General features: G+C 39.9%; 1 protein-coding gene across 2 annotated transcripts; it reads right to left on the bottom strand.

Moving 5' to 3' along the window:
* Positions 1-13,299: 13,299 nt before the first annotated feature.
* Positions 13,300-20,675, bottom strand: LOC113081374 (zinc finger protein 501-like). 2 transcript variants are annotated; one of them, XR_003282167.1, is made up of 3 exons: positions 20,176-20,675; positions 14,187-15,675; positions 13,300-13,410 (listed from the first exon to the last, which is right to left on the bottom strand). XR_003282167.1 is itself a non-coding variant. In XM_026253480.1 (2 exons), exons 1-2 carry the CDS (start codon positions 20,222-20,224, stop codon positions 14,402-14,404), a joined length of 1,323 nt encoding a protein of 440 aa, XP_026109265.1. In that variant the 5' UTR covers positions 20,225-20,675; the 3' UTR covers positions 13,816-14,401. The 2 variants fall into 2 exon arrangements, 1 of the variants encoding a protein (XP_026109265.1); XM_026253480.1 differs by lacking the exon at positions 13,300-13,410 and having other exon boundaries at positions 13,816-15,675.
* Positions 20,676-21,061: the final 386 nt, after the last annotated feature.

The raw sequence follows: 21,061 nt of genomic DNA, 5'->3' as shown, positions 1-21,061 counted from the left end.
AAATAAAATTACTTCATTAAGACGCTATTTAAATGTATTTTTTTAAATGCTTTGCATTGTGCAAAATTATTAAAATGAAATAAAAAAAAAAAAACTGATGTTTTGAAATTGTTTTCTATTGGTATGTCTCCTCATTTACGGTTGGACAATGATTTGAAAAATAGTTTTCATCAACGGCTCAAACAACTCCAGGAAAGCCCACAATTCTCATAAAGTGACTAGTTTTTGCAGCATGGTTTGACGGTCGGTTGGACAGTCAGTGAACAGCCATATTAGCAGTGGCAAAAATAAATAAATAAATGAAATTATTCATAAAAATTAATGATTTTTGTAAACATATTGCATAGCTGCTTAGAGTAAGTTGTTTAATTATGATAATAATGCAATAAACATGCCAAATTGTGCAGTCATAATTTTTGGACTTGCTGTCATACAAAGAAATTATGAACAATGGTGCATCAAAACTCTGATTTTCTGCCACGTGTAAACTTGCTACATGCTCAACAGCACAAAAACAGTCTGTTCCAGAGGCCTTAGACGACTTCTGCAGCCATATAGAGACAGAAATAGATAATGCAGTGGCTTTTCATTTAGTTCCACAATGTTGTTATTAGGGCTGGGTATTGATTCAGATGTTCAAGATCGATTTGATTTCGATTCACAAGCTTTCAAATCGATTTCTATTTCGATTCGATTTTCTATTATAGTTGTAATCGGGCCTAACTTTCGGCCTGAGCCCGACAAGTACATTTTGATTGACAGCTTTTTAAAAGCCGGAACCCATTTACAACCCGACATTATTCAAATGTACCAAGCAAGCAGCTATATATTTGCTTTTTATTTATTAAATACGGAAAACTGATTGATAAAACATTTGTCAAAATTAAGATACAATTTATACAAAACGAAAATCTTTTAAAAAGAGTTTTCTATAAAACAAAACTTAATGAAGTCGTCAAAATCATGTTTTACCAAAAACAGCACTGTTGCTCCCATGCAATCTCCTTCTCTACGTGCAGACTGAGCTCGTGCGTCATCTTTCATGCCAGTTATTCGGCCGAATAAAGTGTAGGACTATGTTTTTTCAAAAATGTGCCTAGTACTAGGACCCGACCGACTGCGACCGCGAATATCATTAAAAATATTTTTGAATGACTCGTAACTGCGGGCGGACTGCAGACACTCGCTCAATTTTGGATCAACCTGCGCATCACTGATCCGGACGCAGACACGGCCAGTGGCGGACGTGGACTTCTTCCATTTATACTTCCGAAAGCGCACGCTGATGGTCAGCACTGAAACATACATGTGAGCAAAACAATTGCCCAGAATTATTGCACATCGCTGTCTTTTATATTCTTTTAATGACGGATTGGCAATGGGCTTCTTCACACTGCCTGAACATGTGCAATGTGCTTTTGAAGCATACTGACCAAACGCACCTGTCCGCGCGGTCGTCTGCTCAGAGCCTCGGCACACACTCTCCGATGAAGACGTCACGCCTACCTAGCGGTCCATAGCGGACTCGCGGACGCAGAAAAAGGCTTAAGAGGCAGTCTGTAAGACGCGCACGGGAGCATGACTTGACGCGCGACATTGCAGAAAATGTGCGTTCACAAATGTAGCCTATATTGATCCAAATATGGAAAGCACTTTCAAATGAGGGTGAGTTATTAATTACATAATTTTGCTATTGGGTGAACTAACCCTTTAAATAGGCGAAATGCCGTGAACAGTTAAAACTGACCTCAGAAGACTCCACGTCTAAAGCTTCGGCAGCTCTTTGTGCCTCATCAGGCGAAGACTTAAATAACAGCGCTTTGCACAAAGGTACGTTACCTGGCATTACGGACAGACTTTGATATAAAACCTTCTCTCTTTCCAAAAAGCTCTCGGGTTAAGGAGTTCCAGGCGCCAAAAATCCAGACTTGTGTGCCGGGGCATAAAACCGAGTCCTGAGAAGTTCCGCTCATAAACCCCGCCCCCTGCATGTAAACGAATGGAACCTCTCTTTCAAAAAAGAAAGGGCGGCTGGCCCATAGACATATAAATACCTAGACGCCTCATTGGCCGCTTTGAGCCGTTGCCGCTATACGTCAACGCGTCCGCCATGTTGGTGAGGGCAAGACTGCCTTAAAACAAATCAAAGTAAACGGGGGAGCTGCGGATTTTACTGTATAAAAAACACGATAACGTTCACATTTATCAACCGATTTCAGAGGTTTGTGATCTACGTGCAGTTAAAAAAAAAACTTTGCCTCCAGTTATTTAGTTAGGTTTGGAAAGTTATTAATTGAAAGCTCACATTTGTCTCACTTGTTGATTTCGTTGATTTTCGGTTTACAAATCTGTTAATTTAGTATAACTGTGACATATTCATGTAATGTAATTTGAATGTACATTAGTTGTTTTATTGCTTTCTCTGTGTTCAGTCCCAACATTTTTCTTTCTTTTTTTTCTCTCTCTCTCTTTCTTGTGTCTCAGGTCAGAACACAGCTCATTCCCTTTGAAATACTGGGATAAAATCTAAATAATACATCTTTAAACACTAATAATTTACTATCATTGAGAAAATTAATAAAACAAGTAAATACAAATCAAAAAGTGGACACACTTGTAGTCTGCTTTTCATTTTGATAGCACTATAGCCTACAGATGAACTCCACAACAAATAATAACATGTAACTGATGAGGCTATGGATCCAGTGAAAATGAAAATATCACTGATACAGTGCACAGTAGAAATATAGTACAAGTGATATTTTATATTAAAAAGTATATGTAGTACAACTTAAAGTGAATAATATGAAAAGCGAGTACAACGGTACAATAACATACCAGTATGTGATATAATAGATTTATAATAGCATAAAATTATATGTAAAATATGAATAATACCATAATAAAATAACTGAACAACAATAGGTTCAGTCAGAACATAGATTTCATTTTTAAACAGCATTTATATACATATGTATGTGTCACGAAATGTATTCTGAATAATTCAGATTGCTTTCATTGATTTATTTCAAAACGTTTAGTGTGATGTTGTCCATTGTTGATAGTTTTCATACTTAAGCTGTGAAAGGAACATTTTAAAGGGCTCAACACAACAGCTTTTATGATGCAGAAGCCACTTTAGTTTTTGATTCTGAATATATTATTCAGGTGTTTTGTTATTTATTTCAGAAATCCTTGTGATATATAATATTCAGTTTGTGCTGGTCTGACTTAAAAACACTCAAAATAGTGTTTTAAAATTACCTTCTGTTTTACTTTGTGTTTGTATAGACCATAACGCATAAAAGCGCATTAATAGGAACATTAAAGAATGTTCTTTAAAAAGTAACTAAACAGTAAAACAGTAATGCATTACTTTTTTGGTGTAAGTAATCAACAAAGTAATTGAGTTACTTTTTGAATTAAGTAACTACTGTAACTAGTTACTGATATGAATGTTTGAGTGTGAGTATGTGAGGTTTACCTTGCACAACAAAATCTCAAAGTATAGTTATGTTTATCACAGACCAGAATATGAGATGGTCCCCTCAAAAAACTTTATATTAATCAAAATTAATAATCATTATAACAACATCACAATGAGTTTATCATGATATTGCAGCTGGACTCACTATTAGTTCCTATGTTTTTCATTTATAGGCTATTAACATCATGTAGTTTTTGTGTAAAGACACACGCAGTACATTATCAGCATTAAAAAAGCCTGTGCAAAGCTTTTTAATTGCAGTATATAGTATTAGAATATGAGCTGGGTCATTCTGTCGATTCATTCAGGGCTGCTCTGGGTTTAGTACAAACACAACACTAGTCTAGGGAGGTATAGTCTTGTCTCTTGGAAATGTAGAGAACAGGTTTCCTCAGCTTTCCTTAAGGTTGTCCTTGTCCTGTTTGCAAATGGCTAAAAGGGAAGAAAAAAAGAATACATAGAATCAGTTCACAGTTTTGTGAAAAGCAATGAAATCCTTATAATCAAGTGATGATAAACTTAATCGATAACACTTTTGAATAACGGTCCATTAGTTAATTTTATTTAACTACTTTAGTTAACATGATCTAAGCAAGAACAATCCTTCTACAGCATTTATTAATCTTAGTTGATGTTCATTTCAACATTGTCACGGAAAAGAAGACTGGATGCAAGTGCAAGTTAATATCTCTTTAATGAGCGTATATCACAGTAGAGTCAGATATGCAGGAGATGACAAGACAAACTAGCAGCAGGAGAGATGGCAACACAGGGACCTTGATGGGCGTTGGTGCTTGTGATGAGAGGAGTCCGTGAAGTGCCCGTGGCTGAAGTGATGAACGATGTAATCCAGAACGAATATCCAAGGAACAAACAGGCAACAGGAAACTGAGACGAGAGATCCAGAGCAGGAACAACTACACGAGGGACAACACAACACCAGGACTCCAAACAACGATCTGACAAACATCAGATGAAAGACAAGGCGTTAATATAGGCCAGATGGAATAAGCCGCAGCTGCCGCTGATCAGTAATCAGCGACGACGCCCACACAGAACAATCAGGTGATACATCCCGCAACCTACACACAGACAACAAGACTACACTATGTATCAATGAACCGTGACAGTACCCCTCCTCTCGGCGTTCCCACCACCCCTTACCTGTCGATTGTAATCATCGATAAGGGAGTGATCCAGAATGTCCCGGGCAGGTACCCAACTTCTCTCCTCTGGACCGTAACCTTCCCAGTCCACCAAGTACTGGAATCCACGTCCCCTCCGCCTCGAGTCCAGAATACTGTTAACCGAATAGGTGGGTTCCCCGTCTACGAGTCGCGGCGGTGGAGGAACCGGGACAGGCGGATTAAGCGGTGAGTGAAAAACTGGTTTAATTTTGGAAACATGAAAGGCGGGATGAATCCTCCTGTACGCTGGAGGCAATTTGAGGCGGACTGCCACCGGACTAATGATTTTGGTGACCGTAAACGGGCCAATGAATTTGGGAGCAAGTTTATTAGCAACGGAGCGGAGCGGAATATTCTTAGTAGAAAGCCACACTTTTTGACCGACGACGTATACGGGTGGCTTTGACCGGTGGCGATCGGTCTTAGCCTTGGTGCACGCCCTCACCTGCAAGAGAGTCTCACGGGCTCTGTTCCAGGTGTGGCGGCACCTCTGGACAAAGGCGTGGGCAGAGGGGACCGCGACTTCGGATTCCAGACTGGGAAAAACAGGTAGCTGGTAACCTAAGCTAGATTCAAACGGGGAGAGGCCCGTAGAAGACACTGGTAACGAATTATGTGCGTACTCAATCATAGAGAGTTGTTGGCTCCAGGAGGAAGGATTCTTGGACGCCAAACATCGCAACATGCGTTCTAAATCCTGGTTGGCTCTCTCGGTCTGACCATTGGTCTGGGGATGGAACCCAGAGGAAAGACTAACCGTTGCCCCCAGCAACTTACAAAACTCCTGCCAGAATTTGGACACAAACTGGGGCCCCCGTCAGAAACCACATCCACCGGGAGGCCATGTATCCGGAAGATGTGGTCAATGACAGCGACCGCTGTCTCCTTAGCAGAAGGTAATTTGGCCAAGGGTATGAAATGGGTCGCCTTCGAGAACCGGTCCACAACGGTCAAAACAACCGTATACCCTTGGGAGGGTGGGAGGGCGGTGACAAAATCTAGCGCGATGTGGGACCAGGGTCTCGAAGGGACAGACAGCGGTTGGAGTAACCCATCTGGAGGACGGTTGGAAGTCTTACCAGTAGCGCAAACCGAGCAAGCCAAAACAAAATCGCGGGTGTCGCGAGCCATACCTGGCCACCAGAACCGTTGCTTGACCAAACATCTGCTTCGATTAACCCCTGGATGACAAGCTATGTTAGAGCAATGACCCCACTTAATGACGCAGGACTTTAACTCATCCGGCACAAATAAACGGTTCGGTGGGCACGCGGGCGGAGGCGTTACCCCTTCTAAGGCCGCTAGGACCTTCGACTCGACCTCCCATGTTAGAGTGGAGACCACTAATGTCTCAGGAAAAATACACTCGGGAGTGGATGGGCTTTCGGACGGACCAAAAGTGCATCGGGCTTGATGATTTTGGAGCCCGGGCGGTACGATAGAGTAAAATCAAAACGACCGAAAAAAAGTGCCCACTGAGCCTGCCTGGAATTGAGCCTTTTAGCTGATCGTATATACTCTAAGTCAGTGGTTCCCAACCTTTTTTTCAAGAGACCCCTATTTTAACACTGAAAAATCTTAACGACCCCCATGATCCCCCCCCCCCATTCAAATACACCAGTATAGACATCAGCTTAATGTGACTGTCAGTTGTTTAAGTTTTTAATAACACCAGAATGCAAACAATTAACTGCAACTTGCAACTACTGAGTTTTTCCAACAACAGATTCCATTTATTTTCCTAAACCCGTTGAGCAAATAACAGCACATTTTAATCTGTTAGCGTAAATATCAAATCTATCCATTTCACTTATTACCTTAAACGTGTAACAACATGCAAGGGTTCACAATGACCGACTTTTGTTTTCAGCCTGTGCTTTTTAACTGATGAACAAACAGAAGCAAATTAAAATTTACTAACATGAATATCACTTATTCAGAGAATTAATGTATTTTTTGTTTTGCATTCTAAAAACTAAAAACATTCACCAATTAAAACACAACAATAACCACTGCATAATAAATATTTACATATTGTAAGTTATGTTTTTTCATGCCTTTTCTCTTGTTCCTGGTTGAATTAAAGCCCTTATTTAATTGTTTTAATGTGACTATTTAATGTGAAGTCTGGGCCTGCATATCCAGGGCTAGAGATTGTATATTAGGCATGATTTTCGTGACAGCCATACGAAAGTCATGGTGCACATCCAGCTTGTTGCGTGCCTTCGTTTTGATGGTTACCAGAGAACTAAAAGCAGTCTCGGACAGGTATGTTGTGGCGAATGGCAGGATGAGTCTGGTTGTAGCATGGTGCGCAAGCTTGGGTGCGACGTTAGGTCCTTTCACCAGCCAGAACCGTTTGTACCCGTGTTCATTGAAGAATCTCCTCAGAAGAGAATTAGACTTGATATCCAAGAGCTCGTCCTCCGCTTGTAAATACTCCACGTCCTCCTCCTGCGCAGTGAATGGATCCATTACCCATGCGCATTTAGCGACATGTTCATCAACATCCGAAAACCGTGACGTCATCTCTTTCTGTAGCCGTTCCATGTGAAGTATGAACTCCTTGCTCAAGGATTCAGGCAAATTTCCCCCGGTCTGTTTAAGAAGTGATGGAAAATGGTGTAGGTCTCGTTTCATCAGCTTATTCCTCCTAAAGTCCACTTTATGCACAAATGCGTCAATAATTTCCTTGCATTCCAGCACATTTGCATCCGCGCTCTGCATGCGCTTGTTTGTTTCATTATAGAGGCTGAAAATATCCGCCAAGTATGACGTTCTGATGAGAAATGCATCTGTCATTTCGTCAAACAGCTTCTGATTGTTCATTTTCAGGAACTCTTTTATTTTTTCTTTTAGTTCAATAAAACGAACCAACACTTGGCCTCTTGATAGCCAGCGCACTTCGGTATGAAGGAGGAGTGTCTGATGCACCTCATCTTCACACAGCTCCGCAAAGATTCGCTTGTTTACCGGGCGGGCTTTTATAAAGTTAACGATCTTTACAACTGTCTTCATTGTTTCATTAAGTTCATCAGAGAGGTGTTTGCTGGCCAAGGCTTGACGGTGTATCATACAGTGAAACACAAGACAGTAGGGTGCTTTTTCTTTCAAACGTGCATTGAAGCCCTTGTTTTTTCCCATCATTGAAGCAGCTCCATCAGTGCAGCATGCGACTAAATTATTGTAGGGAATCTGATTCTTTGTGAAGTACGTGTCAATCGCGTGGAAAATATCTTCTCCTCGTGTTGTTGTAGACAAATTAGTCGACAAAAGTATGTCCTGCTTTAGTTCGGAGTCATCAACGTACTGCACATATGCAATGAGGACTGCTTCATCCGCCACAGTAGACGTTTCGTCAAGTTGGATGGAAAATGGGTGCATCTTTAACTTTTCAATCAGTGTGTTCTCAACATCATTTGCCATTCTGTCGATTCTGTGCTTTATTGTATTATTAGACAGAGGTACAGTTTTTAGTTTTGAAGCTGCCTGTGCCCCGCACATTATTTCTGCCATTTTTACACATGCGGGTTTGAGCAGAGTTTCCCCGATGGTGTGTGGCTTTTTTGATTGGGCAATTAAGAGAGCGCACTCGAAGGATGCAACCGTTGCCTGTCTATTTTCATTTCCAGCTCTTGTAAAAACATCTATTATGTTCTGGGGTCTATTTGACATAACAAGTTCTTTTTTCCTCAGGAAAAATTCTGTAGGTTTACCCACCGTCTGTGGGTGTTTGGTGCTCTGATGTCTCATTAGTTTGCAGGGCTTCATGCTTTCATTCGCTAGTCTCTCACCACAGATTACACACTCAATTCTCACCTTGTCCATCGCTTCAATGAAACCAAATTCAAGATAACTGTCTAAATAAGGCCTTGTTTTCTTTTTAGCGCATTCATTTTTATCTTCTCCTCGCCGCTTTGCCATATTTTCTCTTTGCCTCGTTTTTTTTTCGAAGTTACGTCTGTATCTTCCCACTCTCGCGATATGTTGCAAAATTCTCGGCGTTAAGGATTTTTTTTTTGTCATATTTAATTTTTTTACATTTTTTTTTTTCAGAATTATTTTAATCAGAATTAATTTATTGTGCTGTTTAAAAAAAAAAAAAGATTGGCGACTGGCGACCCCTCGAAAATTATTAGCGACCCCTAGTGGGGGTCGCGACCCCAGGGTTGGGAACCACTGCTCTAAGTTCTTGTGATCAGTCCAAACGATAAAGGGCACCCCCGAACCCTCTAACCAGTGACGCCACTCCTCTAACGCTAATTTGACCACCAACAACTCTGTTACCAATATCATAATTACTTTCCGCGGGAGACAAACGGTGAGAGTAAAACGCGCAAGGGTGCATCTTGTTATCTGAGGGAGACCGCTGGGAAAGAACTGCTCCTACCCCCACCTCTGACGCATCGACCTCCACCACGAACTGAAGTGAGGAATCAGGGGCAATCAGAATGGGAGGCGAAACAAAGTGACTCTTCAGTTTAGCAAATGCAGCTTCGGCTGCATCTGACCACCTGAAGGCCGTTCTGGGGGAGGTCAAGGCAGTCAGAGGTGCGGCTAGTTGGCTGAAGTTGCGAATAAAACGCCGGTAGAAATTGGCAAACCCCAGAAACCGCTGTAGGACCTTACAGGAATCTGGACTTGGCCAATCCACCACAACCTTAACCTTGTCAGGATCCATGCGAATTCCCTCAGACGAGACGATGTACCCTAGGAAGGAAACAGATTGTGCATGAAATTCGCATTTCTCCGCCTTGACAAAAAGACCATTCTCTAACAGCTGCTGAAGCACATTGTCTGACATGTTGAACATGTTTCTGGAGAGACGAAGAAAATTAGGGGTGCTCCGATCGCGATCGGGCCGATCGTTATTCGCATCTCGTCAGTAAAGCCGGTTCTCTAATCAGCCGTTAATTCCATCAGGTGCGTGATTGCACATAGAGCAGCTGTTACTACACAGAGCCGTTGTTAATAGAGAAGATGCGCCAAACCCCTTTTTTATTCAGCGTTTTTTGGCGCATCTTCTCTATTAACAACGGCTCTGTGTAGTAACAGCTGCTCTATGTGCAATCACGCACCTGATGGAATTAACTGCTGATTAGAGAACCGGCTTTACTGACGAGATGCGCATTAACGATCGGCCGATCGTGATCGGAGCACCCCTAAAGAAAATATCAGTATGTCATCCAGGTAGACATATATGAACCGATCAACCATGTCTGACTCTACTGTGATATACGCTCATTAAAGAGATATTAACTTGCACTTGCATCCAGTCTTCTTTTCTGTGACAGAACGAATAACTCGTATGGATCAGCAGCAGGAGAGCATCTCTTCCACCGGACGCGCCGTCGAGGCGCTGGTAACACAGGTGTCCAAGCTCTCCCAACAGATGCAACAACTTCGCGCTCCCACTGCGCCAGCCCCGCCGACCGTTTCCCCACCACCTTCAGAACCACGGGACATCTTGTTGCTTGAATTTGTTACAAGAGAGAGAAGCCGCTGCGTGTGGTTTTCAATAGTTAAAAAATTACTATAATACTAAGCTAACCAAGTAAAATGTCGTAACTGAACATGAACTGAACGAATGAATCAAATGTAAAATCAGCAAAATCATGTGGAATTCAGCTTCTTGATCAGTTTCAGTACTGCTCTGATTCACTCCGAGATCCTACACAATGATATTTGGACTTTATGGAGGAACAAAGCGCTGTGAATGAAAGGTAGAAGGAATGCAGCACAATTATCAATTCACCTCAAATATCTTCTTTTCATTATCATTGGAAGCCAAACTCAAACTCTATTAATTGCACAGATCTAAAGAGATCTCTCTTCTGCACTGTCAATAGCAGACACATAATAATGTCTTGGAAAGACGACTACTTTCCTTCATAAAAAGAGTAAACATGATAAAAAAATGAACCTCATAAAACCCAATGATATAATTAAAATCATGAAGTAAAATGACAAGAATAAAACTTGTAGATATTGTTTATTAAGGAGGAACTCCATCTTTGAGTTGATCTGAATCTGACAGATGAAACTGTAAGGTTTCTCTGCAGTGTGAATCATCTGGAGCCGCTTCAGATCTGCAGCTGTAATAAAAGTCTTCTCACACTAAAAGCACACATGATCTCTCACACCAGTGTGTATCTTCTGATGAACTTTTAAACTTTAGATGTGAAAAACTCTTTCCAGATAAAGAACATGAATGTGGTTTTTCTTTCGTATTAACTTTCAGGTAATTCTTCAGACCTGAAGCCTCATAAAAATGTTACAGTTGAAACTTTGCTGGTCTTAAAGATGGACTTTATTCACTGTGACTTTAGATGATGTTTCTTTGTTAGGACAGATTTATATAGACAGAAGATATTTTATTGCTTGATGCATTATTGCGAGGATGAGTCATCAGACCTGAAAGTGCTGGATCTGAAGATGATCTACTGACTGAGGTTGAACGACTTCTGATTTTTTTTAAGTCAACTTTTATGTGATGAAAGTCTAGTCGAAGTCGACAAGTCGCTGATCACGTCCTTAATGAACAAATAAGCTTGGAGCTGAAAAATAAAAAAAACAGATTGTACACATCTATGGCCAGACATGGGGACTTGTGACTTGGTGACTTTGACTCGAGTCGCTATTTTTAGGACTTGAGACTTGACTCGGACTTGGAAGTTAAAGACTCGGGACATGACTTGACTTGAGACACGATGACTTGAATGACTTGAGTGTTAATCAAATCATGTTTTCAGTTTGAATATAAAATATATAAATTATTTTTTTAAATAAAGTTGATTACTCAGCTGGAGCGCAGGCCGAGAATAGCGTCGTGACTGGATCAGGACACTATCATCAGTCATGCCCTCTCTACCTTACACACACCACGCCCACTTAAATCAGATATCACATCACATCAACATGTCAGCCTGAGAGGTACCGAGGGTCATCGCTTTTGTCTTCAATAGTTCGCGACTAAAAACGCGTGGAAAACGCTAGTCGCGCCGCTTTCTCCTTCTTTCCAAAGCGCTCGGGCAGAAGTGCTCCTGGGGCGTCTGTCTTTGATAAGCATCCACGACACGCTCTCTCTCAATGAAGACGTAGAAATTTCAGCAAAGGATAAATGGATTTGCAGCACTAAAAATCGCTCGCAGTAGCTCTGCTACTAAATTCATTTCAAAATGGCAATCCATATACAGCTATGAACAGCTGTTCCTCCATCTTAGCTGAGCTTTCAACGTTGATACGGGAAAGGGTGAAGCTGATTGGTTAGTTATTGTCACATGACCTGCGGTGCGCTTGGGGCATTCTGAAAAGTTTAGATGTTTTTAACTCGATGCGGTGCGCGTCGTGAGCGCGTTGCTTCCATTATGAGCGCGCATACCATTTTGTTACCTTGTCTTTCTCATAGAGCAAAACAATTAATCAGAAAAACAAATGTAGCTGCCGCGATTACCCAATCATGAGAAGTGCATATTACATATATATATATATACATACAGTACAGACCAAAAGTTTGGACACACCTTCTCATTCAAAGAGTTTTCTTTATTTTCATGACTATGAAAATTGTAGAGTCACACTGAAGGCATCGAGGGCTATTTGAGCAAGAAGGAGAGTGATGGGGTGCTGCGCCAGATGACCTGGCCTCCACAGTCACCGGATCTGAACCCAATCCAGATGGTTTAGGGGTGAGCTGGACCGCAGACAGAAGGCAAAAGGGCCAACAAGTGCTAAGCATCTCTCGGGGAACTCCTTCAAGACTGTTGGAAGACCATTTCAGGTGACTACCTCTTGAAGCTCATCAAGAGAATGCCAAGAGTGTGCAAAGCAGTAATCAAAGCAAAAAGTGGCTACTTTGAAGGACCAAGAATATTACATATTTTCAGTTGTTTCACACTTTTTTATGTTATGTATATAATTCCATATATAATTCCACATGTGTTAATTCATAGTTTTGATGCCTTCAGTGTGAATCTACAATTTTCATAGTCATGAAAATAAAGAAAACTCTTTGAATGAGAAGGTGTGTCCAAACTTTTGGTCTGTACTGTACATAACAAAAAAAGTATGAAACAACTGAAAATACGTCATATTTATATTCTATACTCTGAGAGAGAGAGAGAGAGAGAGTGTGTGTGTGAGAGAGAGAGAGAGAAGAAATGTAACAGTTTAATGTTGTATGTAAACTGTGTTTGAGAGAGAGAGAGAGAGAGAGAGAGAGAGAGAGGGAGGTGTTCAGAGAGGAGTCTGTTGGGATGTTTAGTTTTATGAAATCAATGTTGAAAATGTAAAACATTTTCATTTTTTCAGCAGAAGTGAAAAATAAATAATTTTAGGAAGTTAAAATTTTGTTTGATTCCATGATGTATTTTACTGAACATGAGTATTTACAATGCAAATCCAAATTATTTTAATTTACTGACAGTTACTTATATTTTGTCTTTTAACTTTATTAAGATCAGATTCTGCAGGTAAAATAACAATATTAAGGTGACTTGACTTGGACTTGACTTGACATAGCTTGTGACTTGACTTGACTTGACTTGCCCAAGAAAAAAATACTTGGGACTTACTTGAGACTTGAAGGTTAAGACTTGAGACTTACTTGAGACTTGCACATGTGTGACTTGGTCCCATCTCTGTCTATGGCACATGACACGTCTATTGCTCCTATAACAGCTCATTTGTATCAGTTCTTTTGCCTTTGTGTTGATTTCTCACAGATTTCTGCTCCTTCTAAATCAGATATAGATAACGCAGCACAGTAAAGATTACATTTATATGAATGCATCAGTGAGAGCGATTGTGTGTGTGAATTATTTCTACATGGCTAGGGTGACCATATGAGCCATTTTCCCAGGACGCATCCTTGCCAGGATTTCTATATATTGCCTGAAACACCCAAAGTAGTTTGACCAATAACATGCAGGTATGGTACATAATCACCCAATCGTCCAGCATCGTGCCGTGTGACAAGGTGAGATCTACAAAGAACGATCAAAGGAATGCAAATACACGTACATGTTAGGTGTTTGTTTGTTCATTCAACTTGAAGCGTCGCTGTGCACCGATCATTGTATGACACCAAAGTACCAAGAGAGTGATTTGAATTCATAAGGAGCCGTCTGCTCTGCTCTCTATAGCTCTTATGAATGCCGTACAATGATCGATCTGCACAGCACAAACAGCCAAAATCTGGATATTTTAGACAATATAACAATCCTAGCAAGGACACGTCCTGGGAAAATGGCTTATATTGTCACCGTATACATGGCAGTGTCTCTGTATTAGTAGTGACGCTGTGGGCTTTAGTTATTAAGAAATATATGATTTCAATTTTCAGTTTCTAAGCTATTTTATTGAGAAACAACAGAACAGAGATGACAGTACATTTCCTCACTGAATGATTCTGTGCATGTGTGATGTACGAGCTACTGTCTGTAGTCTATGTGTGTGTGTGTGTGTGTGTTACAGTGCAGCAGCGCATTAGATTAGAACAGTGATTAATTTACCTGTACAATAAGCTGTTTAAAATGTGCATTCTCCCGTTCAATTTCAAGCATCCAGTATTATAATCATACATGTCTTGTGGAGCTTTCAGAGCATACATTTATTTGACATTTTAACTGTTTGGAAAAGGAGCATAAATGTGGAAGTCCTTCAAAGGTTTATTATCCTGTTGTGCCATCTATAGGACCAGCGACTAATCAACATCAAGCTTAAAGCGTCATGGCAGAGCATTGATATCGAGTAGTCGATAAGTCTGTGTATCCCCTACTACTGACGGTGAATGTTCTTTGTTATGCTTAAGTAGAGAAGATGAATAACGGAAACTCTTCCCACATACAGTGCAGTGATACGGTTTCTCTCCAGTGTGGATCCTCTCATGTGTTTCCAGAGTTGCTACCTGACTGAATCTCTTGTCACAGTGTGAACACTTGTAAGGTTTCTCTCCAGTGTGGATCCTCTCATGTGTTTTCAGGTCTCCTAAATGACTGAATCTCTTGTCACAGTGTGAACACTTGTAAGGTTTCTCTCCAGTGTGGATCCTCTCATGTATTTTCAGGGATCCTAACTGACTGCATCTCTTGTCACAGTGTGAACACTTGTAAGGTTTCTCTCCAGTGTGGATCCTCTCGTGTAATTTCAGAGATGCTGTCTGACTGAATCTCTTGTCACAGTGTGAACACTTGTAAGGTTTCTCTCCAGTGTGGATCCTCTCATGTATTTTCAGGGATCCTGATCGACTAAATCTCTTGTCACAGTGTGAACACTTGTAAGGTTTCTCTCCAGTGTGGATCCTCTCATGTACTTTCAGGTCTCCTAACCGACTGAATCTCTTGTCACAGTGTGAACACTTGTAAGGTTTCTCTCCAGTGTGGATCCTCTCATGTCTTTTCAGATGTCCTAACTGACTGAATCTCTTGTCACAGTGTGAACACTTGTAAGGTTTCTCTCCAGTGTGGATCCTCTGGTGCAGTCTCAAATGTTCAGATGTAATAAAAGTCTTCTCACACTCAAAACACATATATTCTCTCACATCACTGTGTATCTTCTGATGGAATTTTAAAACCTTCAGATGTGAAAAACTCTTTCCACACAAAGAACATGAATGTGGTTTCTCCTTTGAATGAACTTTCAGGTGATCCTTCAGGTATGAAGCCCTCAAAAATGTTTTGCCACACTGATCACATTCATACGGTTTCTCTCCAGTGTGGATGTTCATGTGTATCTTTAGGTATGATGATTGTGTGAAACTCTTCCCGCACTGATCACATCTGTATGGTTTCTCTCCAGTGTGGATCCTCGTGTGCATCTCAAGACCATGTTTGCTTCTCAAACTCTTTCCACACTGAGTGCAGGTGAAAGATTTCTTGTCTCTTCTCTTCTTTAAATCTTTCTGTTTGGTTTGAGAGCGACTCAAAGAGTTTTCTCCAGTTTTGACATTTTTATCCTCCTCTTTATTCTGTTCTTCATGCTCCTCGTTTTCTTCAATAAACTCTAAAATAAAAGTAAAAAAAAACTTTAGCAAATCACTTCCAGTTCTTCCAGTTACACTTAATAATAATAATTATTAAACATTTTAAAACATTAGACACAAATCCCACGTTTCTATAGTAAGAACCCTTAAGGCCCCCGATATACTTCAAACGAAGTTCGTTTTCATTCTTCATTTCGGTGCAAAAAGAAGTTAGAAAAGTTTAAGGGACGGTATACTGTTAACGAACTATCCGACACCCCCCGCACTGCTGGAGGCGGGGTGTAGATTAATGTAAACATGTCACGACGCTCCCGTGTATCCCCTCGTGCTTCAAGCTAATCTAATGTATCTCTTGCTCTGGCTACTGTGTATAGTCCACCAGGGCCGTATACAGAATTCCTAAAAGAATTAGCAGATTTCCTCTCAGACCTTCTAGTTACAGTTGATAAGGCGCTAATCATGGGAGATTTTAATATTCACGCTGATAATACAAATGATACATTTAGGACTTGCGTTTACTGACCTAATTAACTCTTTTAGAGTTAAGCAAAATGTCACCGGGCCCACTCATCGTTTTAATCAGAGGCGTAGATTACGTGGGGGACACCCCCCGCTTTTAATATCATGGGAATTCGTCCCCCGCACCTTTCCTGCATATGATTTGATATTTAATTCGGACACAGAATACAGCGAGATGGACATCACAGAGCGCAAACAACTCCTGTAGTGTGCGTTTCATTCATACTCGAAGCTGGAGGCTCTCTCGCGCAGAAAGCCATTTCAGGAAGATCCTAATATGGGCAAAAGCGTCCAGCTATCGCTGTATGAAAACAGTTTTTACACAGAAAAAAAGCCAAGAAACTTTTGCAAACACGAAGACATTAAACATACGATTGCAACAAAACAAAAATAATGTGAAATATTTTTACTAACCTATTTAAATTAACTGTTTTCTATTTGGATATATTTCAAAATGTAATTTATAGAGATTTCAAAGCTGAATTTTTACCATCATTACTCCAGTCACACAATCCTTCAGAAATAATTATGATATTCTGATTTGCTTCTCAAAAAAAAAAAAAAAAAAAAAAAAAAAAAAAAACACATTTTGATAATATTGAAACCAGTGGAGTAGATTTTTTTTTCAGGTTTCTTTGATCAATAGAAAGTTCAGAAGAACAGCATTTAATTTGAAATAGAAATCCTTTGAAAAATTATTGCTTTATCATCACTTTTGATCAATTCAAAGTGAAGTGAAGTGACATACAGCCAAGTATGGTGACCCATACTCAGAATTCGTGCTCTGCATTTAACCCATCAAAAGTGCACACACAGTGAACACACACCCGGAGCAGTGGTCATCATTTATGCTGCGGTGCCCGGGGGGCAGTGGTGTTGCTGGCCTGAGACTCAAACCCACAAAAGAGTCCTTGCTAAATAGAAGTGTTAATTTCTATATTTTTTTCCCCAAAAAACTAAAATTATATATTGACTTATTGAGCTTTTGAATGACATAGTGTATTATGTTGCAAAAGCTTTTTATTTCACATAAATGCTGATCTTTGGATCCTTATATTTATCAAATAATACTGAAAAAAAAAACTGTTTAAAAAAATTATGTTTTAAATGTTTGATAATCAGTAAATCAGTATATTATGATTTCTGAAGGATGTGACTCTGAAGACTGGAGTAAAAATGCTGAAAATACAACATTACTCGCGTCAGATCAAGGCTGCATCTCATTTCTAGTTTTACTTGATCTTAGTGCAGCGTTCGACACCATAGATCATGACATACTCATAGATCGATTACAAAACTATACAGGTATTCAAGGGCAGGCTCTAAGATGGTTTAGATCCTACCTGTCCGATCGCTACCATTTTGTTTACTCAAATGGGGAGTCATCTCATTTATCATCAGTAAAATATGGAGTGCCACAAGGATCCGTACTAGGTCACCTTCTATTTTCAATATATATGTTGCCCCTTGGTTATATTATCAGAAAACACGGAATTAGCTTCCACTGTTATGCTGATGATACTCAGCTATATATCTCAACGAGACCAGATGAAACCTCTAAATTATCTAAGCTAACAGAGTGTGCTAAAATTGTAAAAGATTGGAGGACCAATACTTTTCTCCAATTAAATTCGGATAAGACACAGATATTTATTATTGGACCAAAAAACACTACACAGAATCTTGTAGATTACAATCTGCAACTAGACGAATGTACTGTTACTTCTTCTACAGTCAAAAATCTGGGTGTTATATTAGACAGTAACTTGTCTTTTGAAAATCATATTTCCCATGTTACAAAAACTGCATTCTTCCATCTTAGAAACATTGCCAAGCTACGAAACATGTTGTCTGTTTCTGATGCAGAAAAGCTTGTTCATGCATTCATGACCTCTAGACTGGACTATTGTAATGCACTTCTAGGTGGTTGTCCTGCTTCTTCAATAAACAAGCTACAGGTAGTCCAAAATGCAGTGGCTAGAGTCCTTACAAGGTCAAGAAAATATGATCATATTACCCCAATTTTACAGTCTCTGCACTGGCTACCTATTAAGTTCCGTAACAGTTACAAATTATCATTACTTAAGGCCCTAAATGGTTTAGCTCCTGCGTACCTAACTAGCCTTATACCATGCTACAATCCATCACGCTCCCCAAGGTCACAAAACGCTGGACTTTTGGTAGTTCCTAGGATAGCAAAGTCCACTAAAAGTAGGTAGAGCTTTCTCATATTTGGCTTCTAAATTCTGGAATAGCCTTCCTGATAATGTTCGGGGTTCAGACACACTCTCTCTGTTTAAATCTAGATTAAAAACGCATCTCTTTCGCCAAGCATTTGAATAATGTATCTTAAACTGTGAGTATAGTTGTATCTGATCAAATGTGCATTCTTATTTTTTAGCTTGGGTTAAACTAATTAATTTTACTTTGTTGGAACAGCAGCTATGCTAATGATGTCTCTATTTTCTTTCTTTGTTTTTATGTTTTATAACTAGGATTTACACAAGTTCCAGTCTGGATCCAGAACACCTGAGAAGAGATGATGCTGACCATCAGAGGACCTCAGATGATGCTAACCCTGAATCAAACAACAGAACTAACAAATATTGCTACAAGTGTGAGTGAATCATATATTAAATTATTAATAATATTAATAATGTTCATCATCTGGCTGATTACGACTTGTATGAATTTTTCTACAAATCCTGTCATGCATGCACAAACGGACAATCACCACTTATAAGCTATTACTAAATATTGTAGAAACATATTTTTCTGTAAAGTTGCTTTGTAATGATTTGTATTGTAAAAAGCGCTATACAAATAAACTTGAATTGAATTTAAAATACTGTCCCTACATCTTTAGGGTGCTTTCACACTAGCACTTTTGGTGTGCACCCGGGGTCGATTGACGCCAGAATTCGGTTCGTTTGGATGATGTGAACGCTGTCTTCCGTACTCGGATGCACACCCCCGAACCGTACCGGAGTCTGCTTAAAAACGGTGGTCTGGGGTACACTTCATATGAACTCTGTTACGGTTCGCTGCTCATGTGAACGAAATCGTACCAAATCGTGGAAGTGAACCACTTTTAATGACAAATTATTTGATGAAAATGTGTGTTTGTGTGTGTGTTTCACTCACTTTCCTGATGAGCGTGACTGACGCACTGCAAGCAGAGAGCTGTACATCTAATTAATGTTCGCCTTCAACGTTCTTTAGAGCATTTTGTACCGAAGCTTTATCAACAAAACGAACAGTTCAAAAACGTAATACATAAAAGTGCACAGAGTAATGTTATGCATTTGCCGCCTTCTCCTGCGCTGTCATTACCAAGCAACGGGGTAAACAGCTACTGGATTGATGACGCAAACGAACCACGGTTCGGACTCAAATATTATAATATGAACACAGTCCAGCGGGGTAGGGGGAAGCAACCGAACTCGGGTTCGGACCAGGCAAGTGAACCAAGTGTGAAAGCACCCTTAAAGTATGTCCGTGAGTGATCGTACAGGTGTGGATATATTTGTGCAGCTCAGGTTTTCGACAATCAGTGTATTCAGGAGATGTTGCTCTACTTGATGACCTCTGCAGAATGAACGAACAGAGGAAAATCTGAAGAGATGAAGAGAAAAAGAAGGTGGAGTTTCAGAACACCTCCACAGATTGCGTAACCGCCAAGGACCAATAGAAACTCAAAGGTGTTTGGGAGTCAAAAAAAAACTCCCCTAGAAAGTTTGCTTTGGTGAGCCATTTCGAACTGTCAAAATGAACTCAAAACGAACTTCGTTTTGGCCTGATTTTGTTCGAAATTACATCATCAGTTCGTTCTTTGATTTCGTTTGAAGTATATTGGGGTCTTCACTATTTGCTGCTTCAACTATATTATTAAACAGCTCTATATATCTTTCCTATCACAACGAATCAAAATATGACAAACTGTTTGAAGCTCTATATTCTTAATGTTCATCATCACTGAAGAATCAAGAATAAACACCAACCTGTTTCGTCTTCAGTGTGTTTCATTCTGCAGGGTTCTGGATCTCTCATGTTCTCTCTGTTCTTCAATAAACTCTGTCTCTGCAGATTTCACTTCTTCCTGATGATTTGATGCTCGTCTTCACTTGTAGACTGATGGGAATATTCCAGCATTTATTGATAAACTGCAGTGGGAGGAGCTTCACTGAAGGCGATACTGTTGTGGGAGGAGCTTCACTGAAGGTGTGCTTGTTGTGGAAGTAGCTGAAATTTAAACAGCATTGTGAACTGAGAGGGGATCCATGTTAACTGCATACACTCCTGAGTAATGGTTGCATATTATTAACACACAAGTAATTCTTTAACTGGTCAAATAACCCAGCACACAACAATGTATGCAGCTCAAACTATTTGTAATTTGAGCTACTCGCTAATAATCAGACAGCCTAACTGTCAATAAGTTAATCCAAATTTCACAAAAACCTCATGGACGTAATTATAATGTAAGTCAGACATCAGACAGAGTTGCGGTTTTTGCCTCTACTGAGGAAGGTTCATTCCCCTGTTTTGAGACATTTTGCTCAATTTTTTTTAAATGTTCATCTGATCTCAAGTGACTTTTCCTTCTGATTTAAAGATGTAAATATAACAATTTGTGTTTCCTGTTAGCTAAATCTTACATACATCTCTAAACCTCTTTTCTTTACTCTGAGTTGATCTGAACAAGTATATGAAAACGATCCAAAGTTCTGTTCATCCCGAAGCAGTGAAAACTCCATCTCTACATTCATTATGTGTGTCGCCTTAAGGTTTTTATTTTCAGATTGTTTTGTTGTTAACTTGGAAACATATCCCTTATGAAAACTAACCCCCAAAAACATGGTTACTACAGTTAAATCATGGTAAGCA

The sequence above is a fragment of the Carassius auratus genome, unplaced genomic scaffold, assembly GCF_003368295.1.
Source record: "Carassius auratus strain Wakin unplaced genomic scaffold, ASM336829v1 scaf_tig00034063, whole genome shotgun sequence".
NCBI lineage: Eukaryota > Metazoa > Chordata > Actinopteri > Cypriniformes > Cyprinidae > Carassius > Carassius auratus.
Note: the sequence above shows the minus strand (reverse complement) of the source record. Positions and strands in the feature narration are given on the sequence as shown.